The sequence below is a fragment of the Thalassophryne amazonica genome, chromosome 13, assembly GCF_902500255.1.
Source record: "Thalassophryne amazonica chromosome 13, fThaAma1.1, whole genome shotgun sequence".
In the NCBI taxonomy this organism is placed as follows: domain Eukaryota; kingdom Metazoa; phylum Chordata; class Actinopteri; order Batrachoidiformes; family Batrachoididae; genus Thalassophryne; species Thalassophryne amazonica.
Window position 1 is genome coordinate 71,370,898 of NC_047115.1, and position 20,040 is coordinate 71,390,937.

At 42.3% G+C, this 20,040-nt stretch overlaps 1 protein-coding gene across 1 annotated transcript in view; it reads right to left on the reverse strand.

The window, feature by feature from the left end:
• The window catches only part of LOC117523075 (rho-related GTP-binding protein RhoQ), a 58,460-nt gene extending 49,954 nt beyond the window's left edge, over positions 1-8,506 (reverse strand). Inside the window, exons 1-2 of the mRNA XM_034184493.1 lie at positions 8,068-8,506; positions 7,859-7,917 (exon numbers count right to left, since the gene is read on the reverse strand). Coding sequence (XP_034040384.1) covers positions 7,859-7,917; positions 8,068-8,209 — 201 coding nt within the window. The 5' untranslated portion in view covers positions 8,210-8,506. The remainder of the gene's footprint in view (positions 1-7,858; positions 7,918-8,067) is intronic.
• Between the last annotated feature and the right edge of the window lie 11,534 nt (positions 8,507-20,040).

Consider the following 20,040-nt stretch of genomic DNA (forward strand, 5'->3'; position numbering starts at 1 on the left):
TGGCACACCTGTGAGGTGGGATGGATTATCTCAGCAAAGGAGAAGTGCTCACTATCACAGATTTAGACTGGTTTGTGAACAATATTTGAGGAAAATGGTGATATTGTGTATGTGGAAAAAGTTTTAGATTTTTGAGTTCATCTCATACAAAATGGGAGCAAAACCAAAAGTGTTGCGTTTATATTTTTGTTGAGAGATTAATTATTAAGATCCTATTGTCTTATTTCACAATTTTTACATGTTCAATCAAGCCCCTCTATTTTGTCATGTGAAAATTTCACAAGGACCACAATGGAAATAAGTGTTTAGGCTTTATTGTGTTATCAATATATCACTGACATATTCACCTCTGTATGTTTACATTGATGATGCAGAATAAAAAAAATGTATTTACATGTTAACAGCGTCTGCAGGAGGGCGTGTGTGTGTGCACATACATGAGGTTTTGAAAACAGCAGAAGTTAACTCATTGGCTGCCAGCCATTTTCTGAGCAGCTGACCCCTCGCTGTCAGCCATTTTGGCAATTTTGACCTATGTTTCAAGACCCACAGAATACCATCTGCTATGACTATGAAAAAACCAAAACCACCATCGTAAAAATTAGAGTCTTATCTTTCATCAAAAAAAAGTCTGTCTCTACCTTTTTCCATTCTTGAGTAATTGGCAGGAGAACATAGGGTGGTTTCACCAAAAACACCAGTTTCCAACTAAAAGGCTGAGAAAAACAGCTTTCTGTGAAATGACGCATGTCGACCAGAACAGTGACTTTGATGTGAATATTTTTTACTTTAGTGACACCTCAAACATGTGAACATTGTTTGCTTCTATAAAAACAACAAAAACACTGGAAAAATGGCTTTTGGTGGCAAAAAGTAATCATTTATTTACAATTATATCAATTAAAACAAATGACACTGTATACAACTATTTACAATTTCCCTACTACTATCCCTAATTTTCCTGCTATTACAACTATTTACAAAATAACTTTTTTGGTGTGTTGCAGCTGTTGTGCATGTGTGCACGTGTGTGTGTGTGTGCGTTTGTGCGTTTGTTCACCCATCAGCATAATGTCTTTTTGTATGGAAAGCAGTGAAACACTCGCCGGCATGCAAGGGGACACCACAGGACTTACAAAAGAGTCGGTCTCACTGCGCAGGCCCCTACGTACACAGACCCTACACCTTCGTGCTGGTCTCGCCTTTTTGCTGGTGGGCATCAGCGGTTCCAGGTGATGGTTGGCCATCTTACCATCCAGCCTGCTCTCTGGGTGTGCACTGAGGTACTGTGTGGCGTAAAGGTTGGTCTGGTCAACAATATGTTGAAGTAGTTCGTCAGTCAGGAAGAGCTCCAGGAAGTCAGCTGGTCTGACGGAATCCAGCTCCGCAGCAGCTCTTCGGGGTCCAGGGGTCGCAGTGAAGGGGAACAGGTTTGGTGTCCAGTCACCTGTATGCCACCCAGAATCTGCTCCACGACTGCTGCTCGATACACGACCTGTAAATTATGGAAATACATACCATTACTATAAAATAAACAATAAACAATTTGTATTGCTACTATGTGATGTGCAGATTTTGGATATATATTCTTACCTCTCTTCTTTTCACTGCCATCACTGGCACTGGCAGCTGTGCTGGTTGCACTACCTGTAAATTATGGAAATAGAAAATACCATAAAAAAATGCTGCTGCTACTACTCTCTTTTGATCAGTAAAAGGTTAGCTATCTATTTATGTACAATTGCTGCTATGCGAGAAAATCCTCTCATTTTATCTGATCAGTAAAAGTTAGTTAGCTATATATGCTATATATAAGTATGTATGTACTGTACCTCCTTTGTGTGTGACCGGAGCGTCTGGGGACGAGTCTCTGCTGCTCCGATCTGATCCAGACGGTAACCACTCATCTGAAGAATCCGGGTCAGGTTCGCTAAAACCATCGGATTCATCCTCTGAGCTGGCCACCGTTTGTGTGCGCCGCACGCGGCTTGGCCCGGGTTGAACTCTGTTCGTTTCTCGGGACACCTCCTCCACCCCCTCTCCGAAATCCCTGCCCAAACCACCGGTGATCCCGACTCTCTCTCGCTCCGTACTCCGGGAAAGAGCTTGCTCAAGCGTGAGCTGCATTAGCTTTCCTTAGCCATTCATTTTCGCCATCTTGCCTCTACTCAGCCTCCTGGCCCTCCTCTTCTTCTCTCACTGACAATCCTTCAGAGCACACTACCGCCTCATACTGGATTAACTTCATAATTACGACACGTATAAGCTTGATCTCCACAGACAAGCTGCGCCAGGATGTTTGCCGGCGGTTACTATGAAAACATGTAATTGACGTATATATACGTCTTTGGCAGCGAGCGGTTGGCGGCCAATTGACATATATATATATATATATATATATATATACACACGTCTTTGGCAGCGAGTGAGTTAACTTTGATTGTGTGTGATGCACGTGCACACTGACGTCCGTGAGATATCTTGTAAATCACTCCAGAGGCGTTATCAGTTTACAAAAATAGCATTTTCAGTTTTAGAAGTATTTATTTCTCACTAGCTTTTACATACTATATGAGAAACATGTTAGATTTACCTATAAACAAAACAATAAATGTCTTGTGTGTAAGTGAGCAAAGCAATGAATACGTGTTTTATTATTAAATAATTTATTATTATTGAGACATTCTGAGTGCAAAACTGCATTTGACATTCACAAATATGTTGGTCTATTCACACTCCCATCCAGGAGATGCCAGTGTTCCATGCATTTTGACAGGGAGCGGAGGAGTGACATTAGGAGACTCATTTCCCATAATGCCTTTTGGCATGTGTCGGTTAACGCTCAAACCTTCAGAATTAGCGCATTACTTCAAAAGATATGTGCAATATTTTCACTTTGTAAAAATGACAGAGTTGTCGTTAATGTCGATAAACTGTCCGGAATTAGTTTTGTTTATAAATGAAACCATGAATGAAAAGTACCTTGCCTTTGATGTCTCCTGCCACTGTCTGTGTTGTTGTATGTAGAAATTAAATGACACTTTTTGCAGCAGCAGCAGCAGCAGCAGCAGCAGCAACAACAACAACAACAACAACAACAGCAGCAGCAGGAGCAGCAGCAGCCAGCTTGCCCCCTTCTGCTGGGGGAGGACTGAGGTCCTCACAGCGCCCACCCTGCTCAGTGTGCCACTCTCGTTGAAGCGACATCTAGTAAGTTTCTAGTATTTACAAAAAGTGTGCAATACTTCTTTAAACAAAATTAGACAGGTTCATAAATTTGGGCACCCCAACAGAAAAAAATACATCAATATTTAGTAGATCCTCCTTTTGCAGAAATAACAGCCTTTAAATGTTTCCTATATCTTCCAATGAGAGTCTGGATTCTGGTTGAAGGTATTTTAGACCATTCTTCGTTACAAAACATCTCAGGTTTGTTGGTTTCTGAGCATGGAAATCCTGCTTAAAATCACACCACAGATTTTCAATAATATTCAGGTCTGGGGACTGAGATGGCCATTCCAGAATGTTGTACTTGTTCCTCTGCATGAATGCCTTAGTAGATTTTGAGCAGTGTTTAGGGTCAATGTCTTGCTGAAAGATCCAGCCCCGGTGCAACTTCAACTTTGTCACTGATTCATCAACATTGTTCTCAAGAAACTGTTGATATTGACTGGAATCCATGTAACCCTTAACTTGAACAACATTCCCAGTACCTGTACTGGCCACACAGCCCCACAGCATGATGAAACCACCTCCAAATTTTACTGTAGGTAGCAAGTGTTTTTCTTGGAATGCTGTGTTCTTTTTCCGCCCCTTGTTATGTCCAAATAACTCAATTTTAGTTTCATCAGTCCACAGCATCTTATTCCAAAATGAAACTGGCTTGTCCAAATGTGCTTTAACATACCTCAAGTGACTCTTGTTTGTGTCGTGTACACAGAAAAGACTTCCTCTGCATTACAGCAACGTACAGCATTTTCTTGTGCAAAGTGTGCTGTATAGGTGAACGATGTACAGAGACACTATCTGCTGCAAGATCATGCTGTAGGTCTTTGAAGCAGGTCTGTGGGTTAACTATGACTGTTATCACCATCCTTCGCTTCAGCTTATCTGCGATTTTTCTTGGCCTGCCACTTCGGGCCTTAACTAGTACTGTGCCTGTGGTCTTCCATTTCCTCACTATGTTCCTTTTTAGATAGCTTTTGTATCCTTCCCTTAAACCATGATGTTGAACAATCTTTGTTTTCAGGTCATTTGAGAGTTGTTTAGAAGGTCCTGGGTCCCATGTTGCCACTCATCAGAAGAGATGCAAAGAGGGAAAACATTTGCAAATGGCCACCTTAAATACCCTTTCTCATGACTGGATTCACCTGTGCATAACCAGTTAACCATAAAACCTAAATCAAAAACTGTAGCCTGACTCATTATACGTGCAACATTCTCTGTATAACTTGTAAACTATATGGTCATTTCACAATGACACATGTGACTTATGTCTCTTTCTCTAAAATTGTATTGTAGCATTATTAGTTATTATTACTATTATTATTGTTGCTATTATTATTAATATATAAATAAAAATAAATTAAAAAATATTATAATTTGTAATACATTTAACTCTTTTACGACAACAAACGCTGAGCCATTAATTATTATAGAAAACAGAAAACAAATGCACAAACATGCTGAAATGCCAGCAGCTTAATGCTAACTTTAACACTGAAAACGCCATAGACATGCTCACGCATTAGCATTGGCGTTAGCATAAAATACATCTATCAACTGTTTCAGAAGACCATAACAGGTCAGTTTAACATAAAAAGGTAAATATTCCTCACAGACATATGCTCTTCAGGGTTTTAGTGGAGAAAAATTAAGATAAAGCGAAATAAAACAAATGAAACCAACAAAGTAGCAGCTCAAAGCACTCCTTCACTGGTTCAAGATTCAAAGCAAAGCTCGGTTGATTATATGGAAGAAACTAAACACTTGCGGTAAAACAAAGTTATTTAGCAACTAATCGATGACTAAATTAGTTGACAACTATTTTAATAATCGATTTTAATCGATTAAATCGATTCATTGTTTCAGCTTTAATGTTAATGGAGTTAGCTCTTTTAGCAACTATTGGTAGCATGATCCGTTAGGTCCCCTTAATGAATGATTACTGTGAAAATAAGAGGCTCATAGTGTTTAATGTTCACACCAAAGCAGGAAGGCAGAAACAGGGTTGACAGGGGCCCAGAGAGGTCCCTAATACAATTATAATACTGAGAAAATAATATGACACTCAGTTACAAACTTAAGGCCCCCTGACACTTGCACGACTTTGATCCGCGTACTTGCATGCACTCTGCCGTGCATGAGAGCAAACTCATCTCAAAACATTGGTAACCGGTGTAAACTGTGCGCAGCTTCATGCAAGTGTGCAAAGAAAATTTTGAAATGTTCAAAATCTCCATCACGCATTAATGACATGAACTTCACATGAACATTACGCAAGCAAGTCAAAAACACTTCATTTGAGTACAGGTGATTGCGTCAGCGCACCGCATCTGAACGCAGCTCGTCTGAACGATTATTACGAGAAATCTATTATAAACACATTTTTACAGCTGCACACAAGAAGGAAAGAACATGCAACTGCTTTACCAAGCTATTACAATATGAATATGACAAATTATCTTTTTAGACAGCTTCAAATACGTTCTCCTTCTCCACCTCATTAAGCAGGCGTGCCAGAGAAAAGCAGCAGCTGAAGCACTCCTCTGTGATTCAGGAAGCAATTGGAACAGTTTTCAACAGCCAACTCTGACAGAAAATGATTAATCCGCTACAAAAATCATTATTTTACATACACAGCGTCCAGCGCACAACGCGTGGCAGGCAGTGGAACAAAGCACAGCGTCCAGCTGGGATCACAGTGGATGAGATCGTCACGAGGATGTGCTTGTAAGTGTGCAGATCAAAGTCGTGCAAGTGTCAGGGCACCTTTACAATCACACATATTTTATTTACAATGTACTGGTAACACTAAGATTATTTGTTTTGGAAACATTTATCAACGTTCATCCCCCCCCCCCCCCCCCCCGAGGTGGGTCTGTGATGGAAAGTTATGGAATGTTAGCCTGTTGTCTGTTCCTAACTTCGTCCATAAACTACCACACTTTTCTCCCCATATTAGCTGATATTTCTGAAGAAAACTCTGATTTATGAATTTCACTGTTGTGTTAGTTAAATAATCAGTGTAGGCAAATGTAAGCTCAAATGCAAGCTTGCTCAAAAAAGACTCATATTCTACACACACACACCCCACCCCCGCCGTACCTTAACAAGCCCAGGAACCCCTGAGCTGAGCAGCTAAAAAAAAAAAAAAAAAAAAAACATTCAAGAAGAATAATAAAAAAAAAATGTTCTGAAAGAAAAACGCCTATAGTCTATTTATTTCAGAATGATTTTAATGCCTTAAAAAGCATCATGTATCACTGAAATATAATGTTTGGTCAGTAGTTTGAGGCTCATTCTCCTGCTTTGCAGTAGGAACTGAGAACATTTCTAGTGCGTGCATACTGGATGACTGCTCTCAATCCAATCAGAGAAATGTTTACATTTTCTGGAAATCAGAGGATTAAATAGCAACAACTAGCCTCATATATGTTGTTTTTTTTTTGTCAGTTGAATATCAGTCTTGTATTTTCAATGCTTCCCCTACCAAGTAACTGTCAAATCACATTTTCTTTTCACAAATATGAGAATGATAGTCAAAAATAGCATAGAAATGTATAGTTTTATGTAAACCTATCAAAATTTCCACCGGCAGGGCCCACTGCAATTTCTCCTCATGGGGCCCAAAATCCCTTGTGGCGCCACTGCACCAAAGCAAATGGTGAGCAGCACTGCCACACAGCCCCCAAACTGAGGTTAGTCTGTTAGCTTAGCTGGTTCTGACTTCAAGAGAGGGGTGTGTTCAGACAACTGTGGTCACACGCTGAGCCACCTCTTTATGTACTAATGCGTTCATCGTCACGTAGCCACAATCAGCGCTGCCACTGCTGCCAACATGGCGACGCCCAGATATGAGCTTCCTATCTGCTATTCCAGGTCTCTGTAGTAAACCAACGGGTGACGTCATGCAGGCTTTAGTCAGTATACAGTCTACACTGGCAACACTAACTATGAGTGATGTTGGCTGGCGTCAAAGACTGCTAGTTTTCATTAATACGGCCCATAAATGAGAAATGCTCGTCCTTATACATAGTTCTGAATTGGAAATGACCCAAACCTGACTGAGTGATTAAGCTGATAATTGTTTCGGCTCTACAAGTGAGGTGAGGTCTCCGTTTTATCTCGTACTGAGACCAAGGTTGGGCCTGTTCATGCTGTGTCCAAGCTTGCATCTGTGAGTGACCATGTGCATGTATGTGCACAGGCTCTTCTGCTGAAGGGAAACATTACTGTGTGTGTGTGTGTGTGTGTGTGTGTGTGTGTGTGTGTAGGCCAGTGTATTTTCAGGCCGGTTTCTGAATGGCACATTGTAAAAGAAAAGCTCAAGCTTTCGGCAGCCCTATTAACAGGAGCAGTGACATCACCAGCGAACATAGGGGCCCTATTCTCACTAGAACAGAACTACTGAAGGCGCTCACTGCTGCTACTGTCCGCGGCACACTGCGGCAGCGAGACCATGTGCAAAAACCATCATCACCTGTTGCAGCTGAGAGTTTGAGCCTGAATATGAAGCCTGTGGGTGTGTTGGAGACACCATCTACTCATTGGTCCCAGGAGCACAGGAGGAGCCAGCGAGTGTGTGTGTGTGTGTGTATATATATATATATATATATGTATATATAAAAAAGTCTACCTGACCAGCTGTGTCATACAGTCCCAATAAGTACTGCTTTCCTCCAACGTTGACACTCACTGCAAGGAAATGACAAAGAGGACTTAAAAGGAAGGAAAGAGCGAAGGAGGCAAACAAGTGGATTTTTTTTATTTTTTTTTTTTTTAACCACAACAAATGAGAACTGATGCAGTTCGCTGTGCACATTAAGGTGTGACCGTAATTCGTACCTGCATAATGGTCGAACACTGTCGGTACGTACTCCTCTGGAAAGGCGTCATTGGCGTAGCTCATGAGGAGGCAGGTTTTGCCCACAGCACCGTCTCCCACCACGACGCATTTTAACATGATAGTACCGGTTCCGTTAGCCATGGTTCCGACCTCACCAGCATCGTTACGCCCTGTATCGCCGACCAGCTCCTCCTCCTCCTCCTCCTCTCCCTGCTCCTGCTGCTGCTGGGCGGAGATCCCCGCTCGGCGGGCATCACCAGCGCCGGACCGAGAGTCGCACCCACACGGACTGGAACCGCATGTCTCCCCGCTGCTCCTCTCCGCCGGTTACTCCAGATGTGAACGCGAAGGAGTTCTTTTTCCACGGACGACCCGTTCAGAGGTCTACTAATGAATTTCCCGAACCCCACAGACGTCGTCTTCTTTTTCTTTTTTTCTTTTTTTTTCTCCCACTCGTGTCCACCCCGCCGGTATAACCCACAACTGCGCTCGCGCTCCGTGGCGCACTGGACTGTGCACGAGGAGGGTGCGCTTGTCGGAGAGGCGGAGCTTGGGTTTGAAAAGCAAGGGAGTGTCGATAAAGTTCACTCCGCCTGCTGAGACGTTCATTGTCTTAATAAATCTTAAAACGTAAAAGAGGAATAAATAAGATCAACACAGTACCACATGAAACAGTAGGGGAGACCAGGATAGATGGAACACGTTTATAATTCTGCCATGCAAGTGTTTTTGTGTTACGGTTGTCAAATTTTGTGACACAGTCACTACGTTTACATGCAGCCAATAACCCTTTCATAACCATTTCATTAGAGGTGGGCGATACCGGAATTTTGGTATTGGGGTGATTCTTAGACTACGGGCACTTATTATGTCCTTTGATCATATTGTATGAAAAACAGAAAAAAAAGGGGAAATTTCACACTTTTATAGTTATCTTTACAATGAAAGTGTGTTAAGAAATTTGTTCTAGTAGTCTATGATGACTTTTTCACCTTTTTTCAGCATCATTATATGCAAATATTGCCGTTTTGTGCTTGTCCCACACCCAGACTTTTGATCTTCAATGATAAAAATGAATGGTAAAGAAACATTTTTTCTATTGTTTTAAAATATCTCTGAATAAAATATCAGTAAAATAATCAAAACATAATTGGGGTATTCAATGTCATACAACTATTGTGATTTTTTTTTAAACAAAATGTAGTTGTCCCACACTATTGCCGTAATTTCCACCACAACACTGTAATGTCCCTAAACAGTTTGTATGAAAAGTTGTTTTGGTAGTTTCTATGGAGATAAACAGTGACATCAGAGCACATGTATATAGCGCCAAATCACAACAAACAGTTGCCCCAAGGCGCTTTATATTGTAAGGCAATGGTGTGGTGGAAATTACATTTACAAGGCCAATAGTGCCCATAGTTAAAGAATCACCCATTGATCCGATACCAAGTAAATACAGGCCCAGTGTTGCAGATATCGATACTGATACCGATACTGATACTTTTTCATATTTAAGCTTCACAGATCCAAAGGATTCAAATGACCTAGGATAGAATTTTGCCAAACATTGTACGTGACAACAAAATACTTTATTATCACAATCACCATTTTTGTTTAAAAAATATCACTCAACACAACTTAAAATAAAATCTTCTGAGGTAGAGGGGTGACTCGAGGAGAGCGCTGAGTGGGCGGTCCAGGCTGAGCCTACCTGCATGGCTGTTGGCTGGCGCCGCTGAGCCACGTGACAGTGCAACAAGAAAAGAGCAGAGGGGGGATGGTGCGCTGCTCGTGTTGTGTGACACAGCACAGCGCTGCTCTTACAGACAGAGAGTAGACTTTGATGAATCTGCATGCACAGCAGTCAGTGCGTGCAGGAGAGAAAAAAAGCTTGAGTATCGATCTTTTAACATGAGGATTGTTCAATATCAATACCAGCATTGGTATCGATATTATGGATATTAGGATCGATCCGCCCACCTTTACCTTTCACAACTGGAATATTAGCAATAACCTGGTTGTGCATCCATGTAAACACCCGCAAAAACCCGAATATGCGCATATTCCAGTTTTTAAAAACCGGAATATGACCCCTGCCTGGGTTGCTCCTTTTCTAACCCGAATATCAGGTCATATAAACACGCACTGGAATATCCCCGTAGAAAGGAACATTATTTTGTGTTCTGAGCATGTCCTATCCGCAAGGAATCTTGGTCTTTTGAGTATGGCAACTGTTGGGTATTTTCTCCTCCAAACATTCTTAAAACCTTTGATAAGACAAACAGAGTCAAGAAACACCAGTGAGACAGAAAGTCAAATTAATCACGCGCGGAGTGCGGCCAGGCTGTACACCAAAGCTACACTAAAGTCTGGCCTGTGCTCCCGCTCTTTTTATTAGAGATGCCCTCATTACATCATAAAACTTGTCCTAGGGGGGGGGGGGGGGGGGGGACAACGCGAGACAAGTTTCTTCCCGTAACATAAACACATACGTCAATAAGCGCAGCTGTAAGGAAAAACAGTTTCTTTCTTTTACTCTTATCGTCGGAGGTCAGCACATCTCGTTCGTCTGTTGCAGTTATCAGCTGTTGTGCATCTGCCTGGAGTGTCCTGGTCTTCACGCTAAGCATCACATCACAACAGTCAAAACAACCTTCAGGTCTATTACTCCCAGTTCATGACTGACCCCGTCATGCTTCACTCCCAGTCGTTAGCGGCTACAAAAACAAGTTGTATAATAATAATAATAAGTACATCCAGCTCCTCATTCCCAGTTCAGATTGGCCCCAGCATGCTAAAACAAGGTTGAATAACACGTACATTCTCGGGGTCAGGTGCAAACAGCACAACACCGTTCTCATCAGAAAGAAGACAAAAGGTACAAATGTTTAACAGTGATAACATATATATAAAATCTTTAACATTCCCCTCCTGTTTATCACCTGTTAAACATACAGTAGTAGTTATCACCTAGCTTAGCACTTCTTTTTGAGATTTTCACTAAGAGGTTCATCATGGTATGTTCTATAGGCTTACACCCCAGAGGTGATGTCATCATTGTCACCATCATCGGTGTCTGGGTCATCATACTTCCATTGGTCTGGGTACAGGTCATGGGAGTCATCGTCCTCCTCGGTGTCGTCTTGCCCCAGGAGTGGATATGATGCTGGTCCCCCTCCTGGTCCTGGACTTATTGCTGTGGTTATCATTCTATTTACAAGGCCTCGGAGACATGGAATACAACAACATCCACACAATGTTAGAATTGCAGCAAATACTGCTATAGACACTAATAGTGAAGAAATCAAAGACCTCCATCTTCCCATCCCTTCCAGCCACCAATCCCAGCCTTCGGTGTTTACTCCACTGTGCTCTTTCATCTTCCTGTTCAACGTTCTCAGCCCGTCAATGGCTTGAGTGAGACTGCCGTCTGCAGCCGTGTTGTTGGGAATGAATGTGCAGCATTGTTCTCCGAACATGGCACAAACACCTCCTTTCTCCGCCAACAACATATCCAGAGCAATACGATTCTGGAAGGCCATAAGGGACGTGGCTTCTAAACTGTGAATGGACAGCCTTAAATCCTTCCTCAGTCCAATTTCCTAATTTCTGTACATTGTAGTGGATGTAGTTTATTCTGTCCACGTTTTTATTAATTGAACACCACCAACAGATGGAAGATTCAAATCCAGCTGCTATTTGATCAACCAGTTTATACTCGTCAGGCACTCCTCTGGGGACTCCTATTGCGTCAATATATGTTGGATTTCCTACTCCTTTCCACTCTCTTTTTACTCTATGTCTGGCTATGCCTTTCTGCCAATCTTCAGGAATAAGAGAGGCTGCATATGTCGTAACGTCTTCAGGGGTCATGGGTATGGCTTTAACTGGTAACAATAATGATATTAATGCACAATAACCTGACACATTTCGTGGCAGTCTGTCAAAGATTCTGTTATCACCACACCACCACCATACATCACTCCTACCGACAGGTTTGAATGTGGGAGTACTATGGACCACATTCTTACACCAGGCAGTGTGGCTTAAGCTACCCAAAGTCTTACTTGTCCCTGTCAAGTGTACACATGTATGGTTAGCATACCCAACTTTGCTTGAAAATAAAGGTTTGATCTTAGTCAATTTGGTCAATGGATAGATCTTGTCCCACTTAGAACATTTGTTGTTTGCTGCAATGTATGTCTGTGTCATAACCGTCAGCAGACAGTCTTTGGGTAATGCTGCCGGTATTACCTGTAATATAGGTCTGGGTCCCATACATACAACACAGTCCTTCTTTGCTGCTAGTCCTGCTTGTTCTGCCATTAAAAGCGAATTGTTATTTTGTCCACTAATTCCTGTAGTTACTAGGAACCAGTCATCTGCCTTCATGTCTTTTGTGCCTTGTACGGACATCCCCTTTGCTTGTATGGGCACCCCCTTTGCTTGTATGGGCACCCCCTTTGACGTACTTAATTCGGTCAATATTGGTTGCTGTACTCTATCTGTTTCACAGAGGAAAAAATGGAAATACGGATCTTTTCCTTGTTTGTATACCCAAAGGAGGAACAACCAACAGTCTCCCTCTATATCAGGTGGGAATATGGTTCCTTTTTCTGTGGTATTCACCACTATAGACAGCTTATCATCTGTTTGATACATTTTGAGAATTTGACTCTGGTACTTAGCCCACTCGGTTTGTGCCCATCTTGGTGTCCATCTACTCCATTCATCGGCTACCAACGTTTCCCATCTCTTATCTTGTTGATCATTGGTCATATACCATGAGAAACTATTTCCGTAATTAGTCCGTCTGTCACCATCCCCACCATCCCATATTCCATGGGTAAGAGCACTATATGGTACAGAGATGACCACAGAAGCTTTTCTAGGAATGCAGGCTTGTATACCAAATCGGTACGCATTGTTCCTATCACAGCTATGTACTGTGGCATTTATTATCGGACTGGGGTCTTCGTTACTTCTTTTTGGTCTCTGCAATCTGCGGAGGTGATCCTTATTATCATGTCCCGTGCTTATGGCTTTTAATAATAAGCCCAATCCGAAAAAGAAAAGTAGCATAACAAGGACTGTCCATGGGGTCCAGAAACCCTCGTTCTTTTGTTTTTTTTCTTTCGCCATTTCTGCACACTACAGCACACCTATGTTCAGAACAGTGGCTTCTTAATGTCTTCTGCTAGCTTTCGTGTCTAACCTGGATCTTAACACCAAGCTCACACACTATTACTAGTCTTGTCCTACTGTTCTTACTGTTTGTCTGTGTCTGCAGAAATGACTTTCTTACAGTGAGTCAAATGAATCCATGTACTTCTTTCCCCAATTTTCAAGGCTGTGGGTGTTGTGAGTAGTACTTGATGGGGCCCTTCCCATTTAGGTGAATGCCAGTGTTTTCTCTTGATGCTTCTTATCAACACCCAGTCTCCAGGTACCACTTTAGGGTCCTCCTGTGGAGAAATGGGATCATCAGTGTTTGGAACTCTCCCTCGTTGTCCTTCTAACATTTTTCTCATGTAATCCGCCAAATTGGCTTCCTCAGGTACATCCCAAATTTGCCCATAATATGGCAATCGATATTTTCTGCCAAACAATGTTTCATACGGTGTCAACCCCATGGTACTAGTTATGTTTATATACATTTTTACCAAATCTACACAATGTGTCCATGGTCTGCCTGTTTCCTCCATTGTCTTTCTAAGTCTGTTTTTTACTGTTCCATTCATCCTTTCCACTAATCCGGCGCTTTGTGGATGATAAGCACAATGATTTTTGAGATTGACCTGTAGCGCTTCTCCTACGTATTGCACTATTGTATTAACAAAATGCGCTCCATTATCTGAATAGACTGTTTCTGGTATTCCAAATCGTGGAATGATGTCTTTGCACAATGCCTTAGCCACTGTAAGTGCATCTGCATGTTTTGTAGGGAACAATTCTACCCATTTTGAGAAGGCATCAATTATGACTAAACAAAATTCCTTCCCTTCATGTTTACTCAGCTGTATATAATCCATATGAATCACTTGAAAGGGATATTGTGGTGTTGGAAATTTGCCTCTTTGGGGTCTCAAATTGCCTTGTGAGTTGTGTTTTGCACATATCATGCATGCTCTACAATGCTGTTTTGCATATGCATCGAACCCATAAAGACAAAAAATAGATTGCAATTGCGATATCATACCCCCTGATGAGACATGCGTCACGCCATGGCTCATAATAGCTGCCCATTTAAACATATTTTTTGGCAATATGGGTTTCTTTTGTGGTCATACGTACAAATCATTTGCATACGTAGCCCCTTTAGCTATCCACATTTGTTTTTCTCTGTCAGTTGCCTGCTGTTGCATGTCAGCAAGCAGTGTATGACCTAAATGCAAATCTGGAGTAGTGTCCTGTACAACAAAAATAGAAGAAGCTGCTGCTGCCTCTTTTGCTGCTCTGTCAGCAAAATCATTTCCTTTTGAAATACTGTCAGAGCCTTTGGTGTGAGCCGCACATTTGCATATAGCAATTTGTTTAGGCAATTTCACAGCCTTCAGTAGTGCAGTTAGTAATGTGGCATGAGTCACTGGCTTTCCAGATGATGTCACCATTCCACGCTCTTCCCACAGTTTTGCAAACACATGCACTGTGCTGAAAGCGTACTGGCTGTCTGTATAAATTGTTACAGCCGTACCTTTAAACAGATAGCAAGCTGCAGTTAAAGCAACTAATTCAGCTGCTTGTGCTGAAAATGACGATGGCAATGAAGCAGAATCCAATACTTCTGAATTTGTGACAACAGCATATCCAGATTGTGTTTGTCCGTAAGCGTTTTTAGTGGAAGAACCATCCACATACACAATTGTACTGTTTGGGATGGGTGTGTCCTGGAGGTCTGGGCGTGCTTTCGTACAGACCGTAGCTACATCAAGACAATTGTGCGGCTCACCATCCTCAGGTAAAGGTATCAATGTGGATGGATTCAATGTTGTACAGCGCTCTACCGTAAGGTGTGGTTGTGATAATAGCAAGGACATGCACGAAAGATGTCTTGCTGGGGACAAAAGGCTCATGTTTGTCTGCAACAGAAGTGCAGAAACTGCATGTGGAACTTTCAGTGTCAACTGATGGAATAGAACAACATTACTGCTACTTTGAACAGCCATAGAGGCTGCAACAACAGCCTGTACGCATGGTGGTAAAGCACTTGCTACTGCATCCAATTTAGATGAGTAGTAGGCAACTGGCCTCAATTTTGAGCCATATACTTGAACCAAAACACTAGTCATGAACTTATTCTTACAATCAGCTGTTTGAATGAATGGTTTACTATAATCTGGTAGTGCCAAAACTGTGGATGACACTAATGTTTGTTTTACTTTTACAAAAGCTTCCTCAGCTTCTTTGTTCCATTCCATCACGGTTGACATTGAAATATCATCCTTGTACATCAAATCAGAAAGTGGACTAGTCAACTCTGCATAGCAGGGAATCCATGCCCTGCAGTAATTAGTCAGTCCAAGAAATGACATCATCTGCTTTTTGGTTTGTGGTTTTGGAGCGTGTAAAATTGCTTCCTTCCTGTCAGACAGGATCGTGCGCCCTGTGGCTGATAATTCATGTCCTAAATATTTTACTTTATCCCTACACAACTGAACTTTGTTTTTACTCACTTTGTGGCCATTATCAAATAAGAAACATAATAATGCTACTGTGTCAGTTATGCAGTTTTCTCGTGTGTCAGAGGCAATCAAAATGTCATCAACATACACCAATAGTTGGCTATCTGCCGGTGGAACGAAATTGGCTAAACATGCTGACATGACTTGAGAATAAATAGTTGGACTCTCTGCGTAACCCTGCGGTAATCTGGTGAATGTATATCGTTGTCCTTTAAAGGTAAAAGCAAACCAGAATTGACTATCTGGGTGTACTGGCACAGAGAAAAATGCATTACTTATGTCAATTACTGAGAAACTATTAGAATTTGGTCTCAGCGAATTTAACAAGGTGTGTGGATCTGGGACACATGGTGCTCTTTTAATCACAGCAGCATTTACTGCCTGCAGATCTTGAATCATTCTCCACCCTACTGAGGGCGGAGCCTTTTTTACGGGAAATATGGGTGTGTTACATGGTGAATCTGGACATGGCACTATTACTCCTGCTGTTAATAAATTCTCTACTACTGGCCTGATTCCTTCAATTGCATCAGGTTTCAATGGATACTGTCTTACACATGGTCTGTATTCTGTTTTTGGTCTTATAACTACAGGTTGTGCATTTTTTATCAGTCCTACGTCTGAAGGACCTGTTGTCCACAATCCTGATGGTACAGAAGAGAGAAGATCATCCTCTTCAGGACTCAACTGAAACACTCAGGATTGTGAAGTGGACACATCAATGTGTGTTCCAGCTGTCAGCACCAATGAGACATTAACTGGCACTTTATACAATTTAGTTGATGGACTGAACTCCGTTCGTGGTCCAACTCTGCTCCAATCAGTGGCTGACAAAGCTGTTATGACTGTCAGTCCCAATTCTTGCCATTCCGTCAAATATGGCTTACAAAGTGACACATGCAAAGGCATACCTGTAAATCTCAATTTTAAAATGTCTTCAGTGGCACCTCTCACTGTTATGACAGCTGTTGAGTTGCCATCATGAATCAAATCGGTCATTGTCAGCTTCACAGGTGAAACGTTTTTCAATTTGTTTTCATAGTCACCATCCGGACCTGGAGGATCTTTATGCCACATTGTGACATGCAGGTCAGGTGGTGACATCTTTTGTTCAGGATTTTTTAGTAGGGCTGTCGCTTGCAAGACGACATCTTTACCCCATCCTGCAGCATCTTCTTCTGAAATGTCAAATGTATAGTAATAGTGGAATGTGGGGTCATCGCTTTCTTCTCTTACCATGTTAACGCCTCCTGTGCGTTCAACAACTAATTTCCCTTGTTCCACAATTATGGACAAGCCCAATGCAGTCAATCCGTCTCGTCCTAAAAGGTTAACTGGACATTGTGGCATGTTCAACACTGACATAGTACATGTCAGGCCAAATGGATCTGTCAACGTTATGGTTTTAGTGATAGGGACGTCTGATGTTTGTCCATTTGCAGAGCGAACCCTAAAGATTTCGTTGCTTAATTGATGGACAGGTATGTTGTCATTACATGTGGTTCTACATGCTCCTGTATCACAAAGGAATGTCACTGGTCGTCCATTTACCAACAAAGTCACTTCTGGTTTTGGTACCGGATTTCCCAGTAAGGCACACAGATCCATATCACAATCAGACTGCCTATCTGATGTGGAATCATGGATTATGGATTCTAGTCATTGTGGATACTGTGGCTGCGGAGGATTATTCCGTTGTGGAATTCCTCCTGCTGCTCCCTCAGTAGGTGGATTCGGACAATTTCTATACATATGTCCCTCTCTCCCACAGTTCCAACAAATCAGGGGACCACGTGGTGGCCCTCCCTGTCTGTGCTGCTGTTGTGGTTGCCATGGTCCTTGACGTTGTGGCTGTCCACCTTGTCTGTTTTGCCATGGCTTTTGGGGGCGTTTTCACTGCTTCTGCTGTCTTAAGTTACCCTGTTGGTAACATATTTCATCATCTCCGTGTGCTACATACACTCCTTTGTTGCTGTTCCCTGTCTTTTTCTGCTTTAAGACTCCTTCTGCATGACAGCAGTGTGTATGTGTTTCTTCCAATGTGCCTGTAGGCAATCCAATCCAATGTTTCTGTATCCAAGCTTTTATATCCTTATTGGAATGTTGGATCAGAGCGTTTTTCAATTGTTGTTCATACACTGGTGTTCCTGGCAATATGCCACTATGGACCCTAAATACACTCTCAAATCTGCATCTAAACTCTGTCCATGGTTCTCCTTCTTTCTGTGTTGTCCTGGTAATTTCAGTGTAATTTATTTTTGGTCCTAACACACCTTTTGCTCGTGTAATCATAGCTTCCACTCTTGTTTTCAAGACTAGATCATCATGTGGCAACGGTACGCCATCCTGGTCTGCAGGATTCCAGTCTCCGCGTATCTGACTCCATTTAGGGCCACATGCTTTCATCCACACCTGTTGGACTTCAGGTCCACTAAGGTGGTAAGAATTTCTAATGTTTTCTATATCCTGCATAAATCCCTCAATATCGACATGTGGCGATGGTATCATGTCGACTGCTGCTTTGATATCATCAGCATTCCATGTTCGATATACGAGCATGGTTGATCGCTGTCCTGCTGTTCCTGCACGAGGATTTGGTACTTCTATCATAGGATAGGCACCTCCCTGGTCACTGTGTTCCACCATGGGAGGGGCTGTGGGCACTTTCGCTTGACTGCGTGTTTCTGGTTTTTCTGGTTTTTCTGGTTTTTCACTTTTTACCTTAGGTTTTACTGCCAAATCATACTGTGGTGGCGGTACATCGTCATCCTCTGGTAGAGGAGATAAAGGTGTTGTTGTCACCGACGATCCAGCCGGCGGTGGTTGTTGAGGCTGTTCTGGTTCTCTGTGCTGAATTATCACATCTTCTTCTGCCTTACCTACAGCTTTCTTTTTCCTTGCTTTCTCTAATCGTCGCTTCTCTGCTCCCTTCTGTCTGTTCTCTGCTTCCTCCTCCCAAAATGCCACTAAATCTGCCCCTACTTTCTGCATCTTTTTCTCATCACCTTTATGTTGCTGTTCTAACTCCTTCTTTAGCTTCTGTATACTGATCAGGTTCAGTCGTCCGTCAAAGTCATGTTTATTTATCCAGGTCTCCAATTTCTTTGTTGCTTTTGGATTTTTTGCTTCCATAAATTTCCAGTCGTCAGTTGATAAATTTTCCTTATTTTTAGACGTCTTACCCCCCATTTTTATTATCCCTTGTTATAATTTGGACTTCAGACGGGGGCACACCTAGGGTGTTCTAAATCTGAAGTTTTCACACTTTCTTTGGACGTGACAATTAATTTGCCGTCGTGTGGTTGATTCCTTTCACCTCCCCGTAGGAAGCGGAATCACTTGCCTTCGCATCCACACACGGTTGTCACTAACGTTGTCCAAAGTATTACACTTTCACACAGTTATTTACACTTACACAAAACACTATTTACACATAGAAACACTTTTAATAATCGTACGCGTATTCTTATGCCAGGGGAGCTCGCCCTCCCGTGAAATTTAACTAATGTCCTGCATTAGGGGACTCCGCCGTCCCTGCCGAATTTAACTGCTTTTTTACAGTGCACGTATTTCTACCCGGGATTTCCTTTACGTATTAAAACAGAGGAGTCCGTACCCTCCTTCCGGAATTTAACTACGGGCGTCCCTCGCAACCGTAGAGGAGTCCGCCCTCCTCGCGGATTTTAACTGCTTTGCATTAACAGACGATTCCACGCCATCGCTTACGGAGTTTAACTGTTTTATGTGATCACTTTTATCCCCTACCGGTACGCGTATATAAACAGAGGAGTCCGCACCCTCCTTACAGAGTTTAACTGTGTTTCATTAACAGACGATTCTGTATCATTGCTTGCGGAATTTAACTGTTTTATGTGATCTGATCACCACTCACTCAGTACTGTTTACAAAGAAATTTTACTCACTGACTCGACTTCCTGTCTGTCTTCTTCGGGAAAATCTCGTCAACCAGACGATGCCAACGGTGGTCGACAATTGCAGACACGATCAATCGATCGGACCTTGGCCAAGGATTTACGTCTGGACTTGGCGACCCCCACAGGACACCTCCGGTGTTGTTGAGCTCCCGGACGAGCCCCCGGTCAATGTTGGGTATTTTCTCCTCCAAACATTCTTAAAACCTTTGATAAGACAAACAGAGTCAAGAAACACCAGTGAGACAGAAAGTCAAATTAATCACGCACGGAGTGCGGCCAGGCTGTACACCAAAGCTACACTAAAGTCTGGCCTGTGCTCCCGCTCTTTTTATTAGAGATGCCCTCATTACAT